We start from the raw sequence: 15,253 nt of genomic DNA, 5'->3' as shown, positions 1-15,253 counted from the left end.
AGCAAATCTACAAAATCAATTCTATTCTTGTGAATGGGTTTCTTGGCATATCAAAACCTTTAGACCTATATCGAATTGCATATTATTATTTTTTTATGTAGGCTATTGGATATTGGATTTAAATAAATGAAGGAAATTTTATAATTTATTTAATAGAAAATTTGTTGCATATCATAAATAAGAATCTTGCTATTTTACTGTTTTCTTTTAGTTGTATATTTCTTAGGGAAATACAAAACTTACCTGGAACCTTCAGGGGGTGAGGTATATTGTTAGAAAAGTAGCTATGATATTTGGAAGGAGCATAAAGTAAGGAATTTTATGACACTAGTTTTTTTGTATTAATATGTTTCCTTCAGAGGAGCCCTAGCTCTAGTTCTTACTATTTTAGGGAATTAAATAGTAGATATAAAGAATATCTCATTTTTCCCTTATCTAATTTCTATCCTATAAGTAGGCCTACCCATGTTCCTTGTTTTCTATCTACTATTTGCCCTGTACACAGAATTAGCCCAAAATACTCTTTTTGTGCCTTGTACATGAGGCAGGTTTTTGTAAGATTCCTGGAAACACTTTCCTGCTTCATCATAAGTCTTGAAAACTGCTGAAAAGCAGAAAGGAAAAAGTTGCATACACAACACTTATAGCACAAAAACTAGTGGAAAATGTTTGTTATAGTGTAAGATTTAAATATATTTAACAAGGATGTAAGTAATTCAAATAATAAGTGTCATGGATGATACAAAAGCCAGCTTACCCCTGGCAGTATGGCTGGTTTTCTTTTGCTAAAGTTGACATTCTTTATCATTTGTTTCAGTGCAAGAATGTCAAAAAATGTGGCGTTCTCTAAGAGACGGATATATGAGAGAGAAACGCTCTCAGATGCTGACAAAGAGTGGATCAGCAGCAGTGAAGGAGAAGAAGCCCTGGAAATGGTACAACCACATGATCTTCCTGAGTGACCATATTTCATTTAGACCAACACAGTCAAACTTTGAGTTACCAATTAGGGTAAGTAAATTCAGCGGTTTGTTAATTAGTAAATATGATGTGAAGGTAGAAAATTATGCCCTACTTTACACTTCTTACCATGATAATAAACATGGAGAAATTGTTTTAGTTATTTCTGATTAAACGAGTGTGGCAAGTTCTAGCTGGACCCAGTGGAGTGGCATTTTGCTAGGAATTTTTCTTCCAACTTTCATTCAAATCTGATACTCCTTTCAAAAGTAATGCAAACACACTGAAAGACTCAGCGTTTGCCTGATTTTACTTAAGGTCTTCATATCAGAGTTTAATATTATTAATGGTGTCAGGCATCTTTGTTTCAAGTTTCATTTAAATCTGGCACTCCATTCACTACTATGCTATCAAACAAAACTTAAAACCATATCTCCCTCTCCCTTTTTGACCTGGGATCTAAATCACAGAACATCATGGCATAAGGCATATGTTGTAGTTCTAAATTTTATTCAAAGCCATCACTCCACTGGTTAATTATTCTAAACATAGCAAAAAACTCAACTTTTTTAACTCTTTAAACACCCTTCCCCTCGCCCTATTTGAGTTATTCATCTCAGAACTTGGAATTATGTGTCATGTTGGGCATATTTTCTCAAATTCTTGATCAAAGTTACAACTCCATAAGTTAGAATAAACTAAATCAATATTTAAACTTTTTCAATGTTTAAATCCGACTTTTCCTCATATCATAACTGAATGTGTCACAATGCAAGGCATATCTGGTTTTATTTTCTAATAAATCTGCCAACGCTTTTAAGAGGTATACCAAGCAAGAAACTCCTTTTTATTTCAACTCTTAAAACTCCCTCCTCTTTGCCTTTTTATGGCACTTGGTGCCATAAAAATAGAAAAAATTGAAGTATTTTTGACTTACTAATGGTTGATCAGATCTTAATGAAATTGGATGTTTGGAAATATATCGTGTCTCAGAGCTGTTATTTTAAATCCCGACCGGATCTGGTGACATTGGGGGGAGGAGTTAGGTACTTTTATCTTACGAATGGGTGATCAGATCTCAATGAAATTTGATATTTAGAAGGATAGCGTGTCTCAAAGCTCTTATTTTAAATCCCGACCGGATCTGGTGACATTGGAGGGAGGTTGGGGTTGGGGGAACCTAAAATCATGGAAAACGCTTAGATTGGAGGGATTGGGATAAAAATTGTTAGGAAAAATAAGCAGAAGTCTTAGATACGTGATTTACATAATTGGAACGGACCCGCTCTATTGGGGGGGGGGGGGATAATTATGAAAAATTAGATCAAATGACGTATTTTTAACTTACAAAGGAGTGATCGGATCTTCATGAAACTTCATATTTAGGAGGACCTCGTAACTCAGATCTCTTATTTTAAATCTCAACCAGATCCAGCGTCATTGGGGGGGGGGGGGCAGAAATCTTAGAAAATACTTTTAAGCAGAGAGATCAGGATGAAACTGGATGGGAAGAATAAAAACCTGTCTAAGATACATGAGTGACATAACCAGACCGGATCTGCTCTCTTTGATGGAGTTGGGGGGGGGGGGTAATTTTGAAAATTGAAGTATTTCTAACTTACAAAAGGGTGACCAGATCTTAATGAAATTTAATATTTAGAAGGATCTGGTCCTTTAAAGCTCTAATTTTAAATTCCGACCAGATCCTGTGACATTGGGGGGAGTTCGAGGGGGAAACCAAAATTCTTGGAAAACGTGAAAATTGGGTTATTTTTGTCTTACGAATAGGTGATCGGATCTTAATGAAGTTTGATATTTAGAAGGAATTCATGTTTCAGAGCTCTTATTTCAAATCCTGACCAGATCTTTTGAAATTGGGAGAAGTTGGGGCGGGGGGGGGGGGTTCTTAGAAAACACTAAAACACTTGGAGTGGAGGAATCATGATGAAGCTTGGTGGATAGAATAAGCAAATGTCTTTGATAAGTGATTGACATAACCGTACTGGATTTGCTCTCTTTGGGGGAGTTGGGGGGGGGGGGTTTAGTGATTTGGGGAGTTTGGTGCTTCTGGACGTGGTAGGATAATGAAAATTGGTTGGCGTGTCAGGGAGCTGAACAAATTGACTCGATAAAGTCGTTTTCCCCTATTCGACCATCTGGGGGGCTAAAGGGAGAGGAAAAATTATGTATTTTAACTTACGAGTGGGTAATCGGATCTTAATGAATTTTGATATTTTGAAGGACATCATGACTCAGGGCTCTTATTTTAAATCCTGACCGGTACTAAGCCTCTGATTTTCCTTATAAATCAATCTATTGATTCTTAGAATTTTGTTATAGCTCATACCAAATGAGCTCTTAGCTTGTAGCTCTTCTTGCTTCGTCACAAGTGCCATATGAGCTCTTAGCTCTTGTTTGAGCTAGGGTCTTCATCTTACAACTTGATTTGGACCATGGACCATTACACATCTTTGGTCCAATTTTAATTCAATTCTGACTACCAGTTCATCCGCTATATTCAATTACACAATATTCCCTTTCTGGATAGTAGTTAACTACGAGCAGAACAATGGAAACCGCAAGAAGGCATCCAGAATATATGGAAGGATGAATATATTTACAAAACTGAAAGCCTGAAACTCATTAATATACCATTGATCTTTCTTCTCTTGGGATTGTTGATGCTACAAGGAATATGATATCACGCGTTCCAACACCGCGTAATGATGTTATCAATGGGGCTAAAAACTTCAGGATTAGCCTAAATGTATTTGTGGCTGTGTCATTGAAAGCCTTTATCTTTTTCAAGTATTTTTTATGTCTTATGTTTTTGCTAGCGTCTGCTGTACTACTGCCACTTTAAAGACAAACATGAACAGTTAAGAGCAGACTGAAAAACGGTTATCAGCTTAATCGGTAAATATGTCATTTGGATGTAATTTTACTTTTTTAAGGTTGAAGTTGGGTCAGGCGGAGAGATCCAAGAGACAGAGGAACCCGAAGAAAATGTCATATATGAAGACAGTGGCCAGGTCCAGTTAGACTATGTGGAAGAAACGAATCCTATCTTGTTTGAATCCCCAAATGGCAGGACATCGTCGTGCTCATTCGCTCAGCCCAGGTCCCCCACCCCGAAGAGAAAGAAAGCTTCAAAGGGAGAGTGTTCAAAGTCAAAATTCGAGAGAGATCTGATCGGTATTGTTGGAAAGGAGCAAGACCCAGACGAGATGTTTTGTCTTGTTCTTGCTGCAGATATTAAAAAACTAAGTGACAAAAAGAAAGCTTTCATCAAATTTAAAATTCAGGAGCTTCTTTTCAAATTGTCTATTGATCAGATCTCTCTCGACTGATGGCAGTGTTCTGTCAGTTATTCTTTTTAAGTTAATTTTTTACTGTATTTGAATATAAAGCTTCTTTTTTATTTCAGTGGACCAAGAAATATCAGGTTTATTAGTTGGAGTTTTCAATGTATCATGGTATCTGTTACCACGTTTCGGCAGCTACTCAGTATCTTGCCAATTTGCGTTCCCTGGTATCCTGACTGTAGTTTCTAAGAAAGTCGAAGGACCATATCATTTTGTCAGATTGAGTAGAAAGCAGTTTGGGGCTATTGATTTGGGTAAATAGAAGAACTTCTTTTTGGGTGACTTCTAAATAACATAGATTCGGCAATTACCTTTTGGGTAAAGTAAATGTTGTATTAGATACCATATTAACTCTAGAACGAACAAAATGCAGGTTCTTTTAGAGTGATATCAAAAACTATAGCTTCTGCAAAAGCGCAGCTTGAAAAGGTTGACCTACCAAAATTTTTGCGCCATTAACCAGAGTTTGACTCGGCTGTTTGCTTATATTTTGCTGCTTCAGATCAACTTGTATTATACAAAAAAGAAGGAATGCACTGAAAGGAAGAGGAGAAATGATGCTCTTAGCATATAACGAAGAACAGAACTATGTACATAAATAGGCCTACTGAAAATGGAGAAACTAAGCATGAGAATATTATCCAAACAGGTACTCTTCCTGCCATGGTAGGGCGCCCTGCCCTGAATTGAAGTATTCCAGAAATTTCGTCCTTATTGTCATGGGAGTAACTGCGAAATTGTTTGCTCCCTGACGTTGCTGCCGCTGAAGCCAGTTATCAGAGACCATGGTTCTCCAGGCTCCAGGGATAATCTCCCTGTTTCCACTCTGGGCATCTACGAAGTTAATTGGACAATACTGCGAGTTCTCGCTCATTACGAAATTGTGCAAGCAACAGCAAGCTTTGACTATTGAATCAACTGTTTCAAGTTTGCAATTAATAGGTGAGTTAAAAATACGCCAGCGTGCAGCTAAGATTCCAAATGCGTTTTCTACAACCAAGCGAGCTCGAGACAAACGGTAATTGTAGACCCTTTTCTGCCTGTCAGCTACACTCAAGCCACCTGGAAATGGTCTCATTATGTTCATTTTCAAGGGGAATGCCTCGTCAGCTACGAAAACATGTGGTAAGATGGTCCCATTAGGGATGGGCTTAGGCTCAGGAGTTTCAATTGTTCCGTTCAGAATGGCACACCCAAACGATGACCTGGCAAATATACTTGAGTCACCAGCACTACCCTCTGCTCCAACGTCTACAAACTGAAACTTATAGTCAGCATCAACAACTGCCATCAGTACAACACTAAAGAATCTCTTGTGGCAGAAATACGTAGAGCCACTGTTTTCTGGGCATCTCAACCTGATATATTTTCCATCAATTGCTCCTATGCAATTTGGAAAGTCCCACCGCCTCATAAACTTGTCAGCGATTGTCTGGAACGTGGATTGGGTTGGTGGCTTCAAACATTGGCTTTTCATGCTAGTCCAAATGGCCTCTGTCGTTTCTGCCACTATAAGAGTGACTGTCGAACGGCCAATCAAATACTGGTAGGACAAAGACCTCTTTGACTCTCCTGTAGCAAGATGCCTGATCGTCAGTGCAAGTCTCGTAGCTGCTGAAATAGGTCTCCTCCAATTGGTATGTTTCTTCTCAATCTTACTTTTAACAATTGCTAAGAGTTCCTTGAATTTTGTAGGAGTCATTCTAAGGTATTCGAAATACCATTGTGGATCTTCCTTTTCTAGATCCTGCACCAATTTGCTGAAGGCACCATCTGTTTCTCTTTTTCTAAGGACTGGTCTGACCCACCACCTCCGTGTAGCTTGTTTTGCACTTCCATATAGCTGCTCCTATAAGAAACAAAGAATATAAACATAGGTCTCTATTAAAAGAAAGCTGGAATAGGTCTTTGATAGTGAACATTTTCAAGCCCTTGACAAGCATAGTGAAACAGGAAACACTTATAATTGTTGCAAAATAGCAAAGGGCAAACTACAATTTTTTTTAAATCCATTATTTTTCTTAGCTGTTTTTCTGTAGATGAGGTTATTATGAGCCTTTTGCAGCATAGCCTGTACCCAGCTTTGTTTAGTGTAAAGCAGTAACTTACTTTCAAGACTTAAGAGACTTTCATACATTTAGCATAGCCTGTACCCAGCTTTGTTTAGTGATTTATACCGGGATGTAAAGCAGTAACTTACTTTCAAGAGATTTTCATACATTTAGCGTAGCCTGTACCCAGCTTTGTTTAGTTATTTATACCGGGATGTAAAGCAGTAACTTACTTTCAAGACTACATGCAACCTGATCTAAATAAAGATGCTATTGTAGAGTATCAAAGAGAAGCCTACAAGTATATCCCAATTGCAGTAAAGGCACATTACAAAGAACAAGAACCTACAGGAACAGGTTCATAGTATACCGTTGGAGTGGTAAAGAAACTAGAAAATTGCAAAAATTAAGATAAAGAACTAAGAAGAAGATTAAAAAGAAACTTTGAAAATTGCAAGTACAGTACTAAGTACATAGAGCAAGTAATATTAGCAAATTAATGAGATCATAGCTGCACTTTTTTTTTCTCTCATGCTTGTTAAACTAACACATCCATTTTGCAACAGTTGTGCACCAGGCTCTTTGGATGATTCTTCTGCCCAGGGAAATCCCATAGAGGAGTAAATAATTACTGTCTAGGAGAATCTGATTTTGGAAGGAAAACCTTTGAATATCTCTGTCTAGAAAACTGTAAGTCCTGTTACCTATTCTATTGAACTATAAGAGGGTCAGGGAGGTGTCACTGATCAAGTTAATACTTTCTTAGGTCTGTAGAACCAGTGGGGTCCAGAAGGTTTTCTGGATGACCACTTTTTTGATAGGTGATAATTCCAGGGGCTGATGGCCTGCTCTAGGTGACCTCACTGTGAACTGATAACCCAGACAGGGTCATCAGTCCATAGAGATGTTACCCAGATTTAGAAAATAGGCCATCACTCTATAGACTGATCACCCATATTCCAGACTAGGTCAACACTTTATAGAGAGATCACCCAGACTTCAAGAATGAGCCATCAATCCCTAAAATAATGACCTGTTAAATGAGTGGTTACCCAGAAAAACTTGTGGACCCCACTGTCTAGAACAAATATTTCTATTTTCCAGCTTCATTCATCCCTGTCATACAAGATTCTCAAAAAAAAATGGTGACCCAGCTTTAGCAGAGACAGCATAAGGTATAAGTGACTTGCTAACATTTAGAAAAAGCTACATGCAACCTGATCTGAATAAGGATGCTATTGTACAGTATCAAAGAGAAGCTGACAGGTATATCCAAAATGCAGTAAAGACATATTACAAAGACAAAGAACAGGTTCATAGAATTCCATTGCAGTGGTAAAGTAACAAGAAAATTACAAAAATTAAGGTAAAAAAGAACTGAGAAGAAGATTAACAAGAAACTATGAAAATTACAAGTACAGTACTAAGTGCATACAGCAAGTAATATTAGCGAATTAAGATCATAGCTGCACTTTTTTTCTCTCTTGCTTGTTAAACTGACTTATCCATCTACCAACAGTTGTGCACCAGGTTCTTTGGATGATTCGTCTGCCCAGGGAAAATCCATAGAGGATTAAATAATTACTGTCTAGGATAATTTTATTTTGGAAGGAAAACTTTCTCGATGACCACTTTTTTGATAGGTAATAATTCCAGGGACTGATAGCCCATCCTTCAATTGTCCAAATCTAAGGTGACCTCTCTAAGAACTGGTGGCCTGGACTAAGTGACCTCTCCGTGAGCTGATAACCCAACCTGGGGCATCAGTCCATAGAGAGGATTTAGAGAATAGGCAATCACTCTATAGACTGATCACCCACATTCCAAACTAGGTCATCAGTCCATAGAGAGATCACCCAGATTTTAAGAATAGGCCATCAACCATTAGAATAATGGCCTGTCAAGAGAGTGGTTACCCAAAAAAACTTGTGGACCCCACTGTCGAGAGCTGAAATATTTCTATTTTCCAGCTTCAGTCATCCCTGTCATACAGGATTCTCCAAAAAACTGGTGACCCAACTTTAGCTATACATCCTATGTAAACCTAAAAGCAACAACTTGCCTGCTTTCTTCGCTTACTCAGAAGATACGCTGCAATAGCCTTCTTCTGGATTTGGCTTAATGCTCTCATTGCTTCAGTTTGAAAGTCTGATTTGAAAAATCGTGTCCGATTTGACGCAGCAGTGGGAACTATGGAATAGAGCTTGTCGCAGCGACGCAGAAGTCTGCGTTTCAGTGTGAACACTCCATCCGATTCTGTCGTACGTCTCTTCCGACAGGCAAAAAATCGTGTCGGGATTGACGCAGCAGTGTGAACTAAGGGTTACTGAAAAAGTTACTTTGAAGTAACTTTTCTGTCGTTCCAGCTGCTAAATAGCCTCAGCTGGAACGGAAAAAGTTACTTTTAGTAACTTTTAGCTACTTTTTGTCTCAGCTGGAACACGCTCTTAAACTTTAGAGTTGCGTTTGATTCGACTCGTAAAAGTTAACTTAAAAGTTGACTTTTTTCTCTGCTGCCGTTTTATTTAGTAAGAAGTCGACCTAGAAAGTCAACACAGAATTGCGAATCGAACGCTTCAGTAGCAAAAAATTTAGATATGTGAAATCGTTTAGTCTAAAGACAAGACAGGGAAACTGTTAATAGTGGAAATAATCTTAGCTTTTCAGTGACCTGTAAGTCATTTTATGCATATTCCTTAGGATATAAAGGGTTTTTGGAGTTCTAGGCCCATTTTGCATAGGCTAAGCTTAATAAGGAACCAGAAGAAAATTTTATGTTGTTTTTAGGAGGGCAGCTATCACATTGGTTTGTTATTCAAATATTACCAAATCAAACAAGCCTAGTTTCTAAACCAACCTATAATTTTTAGTTGAAAAAAATTTGAATGGTTAGGTCAATGCCTATATTATATAGTATATATTCATTGAGATTGCTGTCTAAACTGGATTTTTAACATAAAATAGGGGTAAAATTTTACTTTGTCTACTTTTGGCTATCTTTGAAAGAGGTTAGGTTAGGAAAATGAAGCTTTCAGGGATGTGTCTAGAGGCTAGAGTATGGGTAATTTTATAGCAAAAAGTATTACTGGTTTTTGTATAAAATGAATATACCACTTGATGCGTTTTTTTTATGCTCTTTACAAATATAATAATTGCTTCTACCAGAAATTCATATTTCAAGCACTTTTTGACCTCTTAAAAAGGACCTAAATATGGAGTATAAAAAGGCTTAAAACATTGGTCTCAAACTTTATAACATTGGACTCAAACTTACTGTTTCATTATAAATCCATTTTTTTTTAATGATATATTATCCACAAGCACTGAATGTTATGGCGTTTTCTTCTTCCTTGTTGCCGAAATTTCAATTAAAGCATGCGTTTTTGGTCATTTTTTACAAAATAATAAGATAGTTGAAATATGTATTTGCACATCAGGGGGGTGGGGATAAAGCATAGCATATATTAAATATGTAAACTAACCATTACTGCATTTAATATAGTTAAATTTACAGCAAACAGTATAACTGGCATTTGTAATAGCCAGCTTTCATATTTTGACCAAAAACGCATACTTATATTTAAAATTTGCTGTCAAGGAAGAAGAAAGCACCATAACATTTATAAAATTTATTTATCCAATTTAATTGTGGAAAATCACTGCTTGTGGATAATGTAACATTAAAAAAACGGATTCATAATGAAATGGTAAGTTTGAGTCCAGTGTTTTAAAGCCTGAGACAGATGTTTTAAGCCTTTTTTATACCCCATATTTAGGTCATTTTTAAGAGGCCAAAAAGTGCTTAAATCTAAATTTTCAGTAGAAGCAATTATTATATTTGTAAAGAGCATAAAAAAACGCTTCAAGTGGTATATTCACTTTATACAAAAGCCAGTAATACTGTTTGCTATAAATTAACCAAAGTATGTCCCAGGAAAGTATTTAAAGTACCTACCTCCACTTCCTTCTCCTCTAGAGGGTCCTGAAATTTTTGGCTACATCAATTTTTGGTTATCAGTTTCTTTCTCTCTGGCCTTGGTTCTGAAAAGACAATTCCTGTTGATTTAACAGAACTTTAAGCAATAACACTGGGTTTTTCTAAATTTAGAAATAATATTTTATGCCACCTGATTGTAGGTTAAATATATTGCTGATATTATTTATTCTCCATGAATTTCTGTTTTATTTCATTTCATTCATGTCAGTTGCTTTCTGTTAAAAATACATTTTTTTTTTAATCAATCTTCTTTTGTGAAAAAAAAATTTGAATTGTTTTTCTTTTTACATGTTGCATAAAATGTAAAGGAATGCCTGACCCTTCATTTCATATATTTTAACTAAAAGTTTTTGAGGCAGTTTCTATCAAAATACAACTGACACATTTTAATATTGTTTTTTTTTTAGAATACATTAGGACATTATTAAAGTTTTTCATTTGCACAACTAAAAAATTGTCATAAAAAGTGCCAAGTTTACAGAGTTATTTTAATATTCTTCTTGCTGATCAGTATAATTGTTTTTAAAATTTCTTCTGTTTAAAGCATTTTAAAGGGATTCTAAGCCAACCATGGATATATTTTTGTCACAAATGATTTTGCTCAAGTGAGCTGGTGGAAAACAAATAGAACATATAATTTTTCTTTTTTTTATTATTTCAAGACTAGAATATCACAAAACTGAGCATTCATATTGCTATTTGTATTTTAAGTAAATACAATCCCTGATGGGAGTTTTGTTGATACATGTCTCAAAATTAATTTGTCTAAATAAAATAGATATTGTTTATGGGACAGTATTGAAAAATGGTAGGAACTATGACTTGAGTTGTTTTTTTTCCAATATTTTCTTTTTTCAAATATTTTTTTCTCTGGTTACGTTTGTGTTCCTGCTAAGTGGCTGGCACTCTAGATTGAGAATACTTTGTCCAAAGGGCACAGATTTAATTCCTGGCATTACCAGTTTATTTGGTTTGGGACAAAGGTCAGTGATGTGACTATGTAGGTTGAGCCAGAACTGGCCCAACCTTGAAAGGTTACCTAGAGAAATCTAGGGTCAGTAAGCAGGAAGGGCTTGCAAAAGCATCAGATAACTGGTCCCTAGCTTCCTGGCTAAAGGACCACCTGGTTCTTTACTGGGCTTTTGACTTAGCCATAGATGCTTTCTTTTAATCCCATTAAATATAAGTACAAAGGAAAGAATGCCAGTAAGGTGGGCCTTCTTTTTCAATGAATTGTTGATGTATAGACAATAGTGTAGGTCATAAGAAATGGCTTGTGAATGTTTTGCAAGGTTTAAAAATTTGAGACAATTGCTCAGGTTGGCAACTGAGCACAAAAGTAAAATTTTGCAAATGGTTTTTCTTTGTGATTGTTATATTTATGTATTATCAAGTATTTTAAAGTTAATCTTCACTGTTTTGTTTTAATTGCCATTGCCTTTGGAATTTATTGTTAACAGACAGAAGTCATTGCCTTAGGAATAACAGACAGGAGTTCTATGTTTCCTAGCTTCAATAAATTTATATGCAATTTTTGGGACCAGGGGTTACAAAGTAGGTCAAAACTTGCAAATGGAACTGTGGTGTGACTAATTAATTTGTAAGAAATGTATATCAATTTAAAGGTTCAAAAAAAACAATCATGTAGAAAAAAAGACAAATAAATAGAAGTATCCCTTTACAACCATTTAATGAAGTGTCACAAATGTAGGTCACCCTTAAGATTGAAATTAACAAAGCTTTAGTTATGGATCTGTTTTCTTTAAACAGACTGAAGGGGCAAACCTCCAAGCTATGACAAATTCAATCTCACTTTTGGGCTCTTTCCTTTTCAATAGGAACTTTCTTTGGATTTTTCTTCCAACCAAGTAAAAACAGTAGAGACAGGATTAGGTGTAAGTGACCTCCCATTTAGCCTACATACACAGGAGAAAATTATGCAACTCTATGCTAACAATTGGTAATTTTTTTGTTGTTCATATATTTGACTTATAAAGTGAACATACCCCTTGATGCCTTGTTTTGTATTCTTTACAAACATAAGAAGTGCTTTAATTGCAAGTTCAAATTTAAGTGCTTTTTGAGCTCTTGAAAATTTGTTAGCTTAGGTCAAAAAGTGCTTAAGTTTGAATTAGCAATATAAGCAGTTATTATACTTGTAAAAAACATACAAAAAGGCATCAAGTGGTATATTCACTTTATTTGTAAGTCAAAATGTAAACTAAAAAATTACTCCCAACCTGCCTAATTTGCAAATATATAGCCCAAATTATATATTTTCAATGTATTCTGCCACCTTTTAGCCTACTTGTTTTTCTTTTGCCACAGTTGCTTCAATTCTCAGGTACTAGGGTTGAGGGATGGATTTGCAGAATCAATAGGAAATATGTAATTTCAACTTTAGATTTCCATATTAGGAGGGTTGGGGCTAAAGTAGAGCAGGGTTGCATATAGAACATATTAGCTATAATTATTATGTAAATAATAAAGAGTCACCTTTTTTTAACAGGTTTTCTTCTATAGGCCTACAGGTCCTTCTCTTGGCTTTTACCACATAAGCATTGTATACCCAGAGAAGAATAAGTAGCAACAAGCTATATATAGGCTACATAAGCACATGTTGTTTAACAATGACTTCTCAAGAGCTTAACTATGAACCCTTAGTAATATTGACAAGAAATGAGTAACAGAAAAAATTAAATTTAGGCTAAATGGGCAATCAGGAACTGGATACAGGCTAAAGGGGGCCAAAAACAGGGCTGTATAATTGGAGTTCAAAGAACTCCAATTATACAGTGAATTTTAAAAAATCACTGTATACAAGTTATTTTTTAGTGAAGTAAACACTTCCCTTGCTAATTTAGGACTTTAAATTGATTAGCCTACTGAAATTTTCCTATCCTATGCAATTGAAATATTTTCCCTTTTCAGAGCATTAAGACAATCTATCACAATAAAAAAAATATCCAAAGCATCTTGAATGGAATGACTAAAAGAAGACATATGAAAATCATAATCTGCATTCTAACAATTAAACTTCTGGCCACACAAATTGTATTAGGATAACCAGCTCTGAAATAATTGCTCAAGTAGCTTAGTAGTAACTTTAACTAATATTGCAATAACTTTATAAGATTTTTCTTAACCATTTTATTATCTACCTATCCCACCCACCCAGTAAAAGAAAAAACCCACCCACCTACACAAGAAAAAAGCCAGTTTTAACTAGGCTAATAACATAGTTTAGTCTATTTTAGTGCAACCTACCCAACAACATAAAATCAAGCTCAATAACTCACCACACTGGTACACAAAAGTGGTGCCTTCATCTTGGATCCATCTGAAGACATACTCCATGATTAGCTATAATTGAAACTTCTGGGTTCTTTCCGAGTTAACTTGAGACGAGCGTAAAAAATGTATAAGTTGTTAAAAGTCAACGTTTCATTAACTTTCAGTCAACTTTTACAAATCGAACGCTAACTCGGAATCGCAAATAAAACGTCAGAATGCTGGTTTCAGTCAACTTGAAAAGTGAATCAAACGCAACTTAGTTAACTTCTTTCGTAAAGTTCATAATGCTGACCAATAGGGGAAGAGTTCCAGAGCAAACTTATAAAAAGACTTGGAAATGTGGAAATAGGAAACTGAAGATATGGTGATTTCAAGTGTAGTAGACATCAGTGGTTTGCAATTTAGTTTCAATATTTTGCATTGAATATCTAGGGTGCTATGGGACTGAAATCTTGCCAGGATTTTTGGCACTACTGTCAACTTCACAAGAAAACATGATTAGACAGGGAATCTTGATATGTTTGATACTGAAAACAGAATTTGTAACAAGCCCTTATGCCTCATTAAACTATACTCACACCCAAAACTCCTTATTTCTTCAAGACCTTTTCTCCGAAATATGAAATGCTTCTGAAATTTGAATAGCTTGCTGCTCAAAACGCACGTAAAGTACAAGACTCATATGAGCAGTAAAAACTTTACGGAAATACACTCTGCGAATGATTTTACAAACTTTACAAACGCCGTCTGAGCCGTCCATTGAAGTTAAACTTTAGTTAACTTTTTTCGTAAAGTTCATAAAGTTGACATATAGGGAAAGAGTTCCAGAGAAAACCTTTTAAACAGATTTGGAAATGTGGGATTAGGAAACTGAAGATATGCTGATTTCAAGTGTAGTAGATATCAGTGGTTTGGAATCTAGTTTCAATATTTTGCACTAAATATCTAGGATGCTATGGGACTGAATTCTTGCCAGGATTTTTGCGCCACTGTCAACTTCACAACAAAACAGGAAAAACCAGGGACTCTTGATATGCTTCATCCTGAAATCAGAATATGTAACAAGCCCTTATGCCTCATTAAACTATACTCACAAACCATGCTCCTTATTTCTTCAAACGCACGTGAAGTGCAAGGCTCATATGAGCGGTGAAAACTTCACGGAAACACACTTTGCAGACGACATTACGAACGCCATCTGAGTAGTCCATAAAGATTTTTTTAGTTTCAACTTACACCACGCTAATTTACCAAATCGGCGTCGATTCACATAGAGAACGGCATCGAATGTATCGTAAGAAATTAATTATTTGATTGGCTTTTGGTGCAAATCAGAGGCAACGCGCTGCCTATATTAAACCATTGTCTATAGTAAAGCCATAAAACTAAAATGCCTTATTGTTTATTTTATTTTCTCAGAGGCACTTCATAATTTTTATCGGATGGGTTTAGGGAAAAAAGGGCGTGGGGGTTGGGCTAATTTTCATCTGATCTCTTCAGACTCTTAAAGTGAAATAGAACTTTCAATCAAATGAGCCACTCTGACATTTATAGGAGCGTCCCTTCAATAAGAACCATATTTACCG

At 35.8% G+C, this 15,253-nt stretch overlaps 2 protein-coding genes across 2 annotated transcripts; one reads left to right on the top strand and one right to left on the bottom strand.

The window, feature by feature from the left end:
• The first annotated feature begins 125 nt into the window (after positions 1–125).
• LOC136041694 (uncharacterized) lies at positions 126–4,381 on the top strand. The gene is made up of 2 exons (XM_065726418.1): positions 126–1,011; positions 3,915–4,381. Exons 1-2 carry the CDS (start codon positions 835–837, stop codon positions 4,308–4,310), a joined length of 573 nt encoding a protein of 190 aa, XP_065582490.1. The 5' UTR covers positions 126–834; the 3' UTR covers positions 4,311–4,381.
• A 280-nt stretch (positions 4,382–4,661) lies between these two features.
• Positions 4,662–8,511, bottom strand: LOC136041693 (uncharacterized). Its single transcript, XM_065726417.1, has 2 exons — positions 8,439–8,511; positions 4,662–6,174 (listed from the first exon to the last, which is right to left on the bottom strand). Exons 1-2 carry the CDS (start codon positions 8,505–8,507, stop codon positions 4,963–4,965), a joined length of 1,281 nt encoding a protein of 426 aa, XP_065582489.1. The 5' UTR covers positions 8,508–8,511; the 3' UTR covers positions 4,662–4,962.
• Positions 8,512–15,253: the final 6,742 nt, after the last annotated feature.

Source organism: Artemia franciscana, unplaced genomic scaffold (genome assembly GCF_032884065.1).
Source record: "Artemia franciscana unplaced genomic scaffold, ASM3288406v1 PGA_scaffold_33, whole genome shotgun sequence".
Taxonomy (NCBI): Eukaryota; Metazoa; Arthropoda; class Branchiopoda; order Anostraca; family Artemiidae; genus Artemia; species Artemia franciscana.
Note: the sequence above shows the minus strand (reverse complement) of the source record. Positions and strands in the feature narration are given on the sequence as shown.

Excerpts from the sequence above, each read along its gene's own strand:
- LOC136041693 (XM_065726417.1), bottom strand. The coding sequence starts at position 8,507 with ATGAGAGCATTAAGCCAAATCCAGAAGAAGGCTATTGCAGCGTATCTT. Across the intron at positions 6,175-8,438 it reads TGAGTAAGCGAAGAAAGCAG|GAGCAGCTATATGGAAGTGC; the intron begins GCAAGTTGTTGC and ends TGTTTCTTATAG.
- LOC136041694 (XM_065726418.1), top strand. The coding sequence starts at position 835 with ATGTGGCGTTCTCTAAGAGACGGATATATGAGAGAGAAACGCTCTCAG. Across the intron at positions 1,012-3,914 it reads ACTTTGAGTTACCAATTAGG|GTTGAAGTTGGGTCAGGCGG; the intron begins GTAAGTAAATTC and ends TACTTTTTTAAG.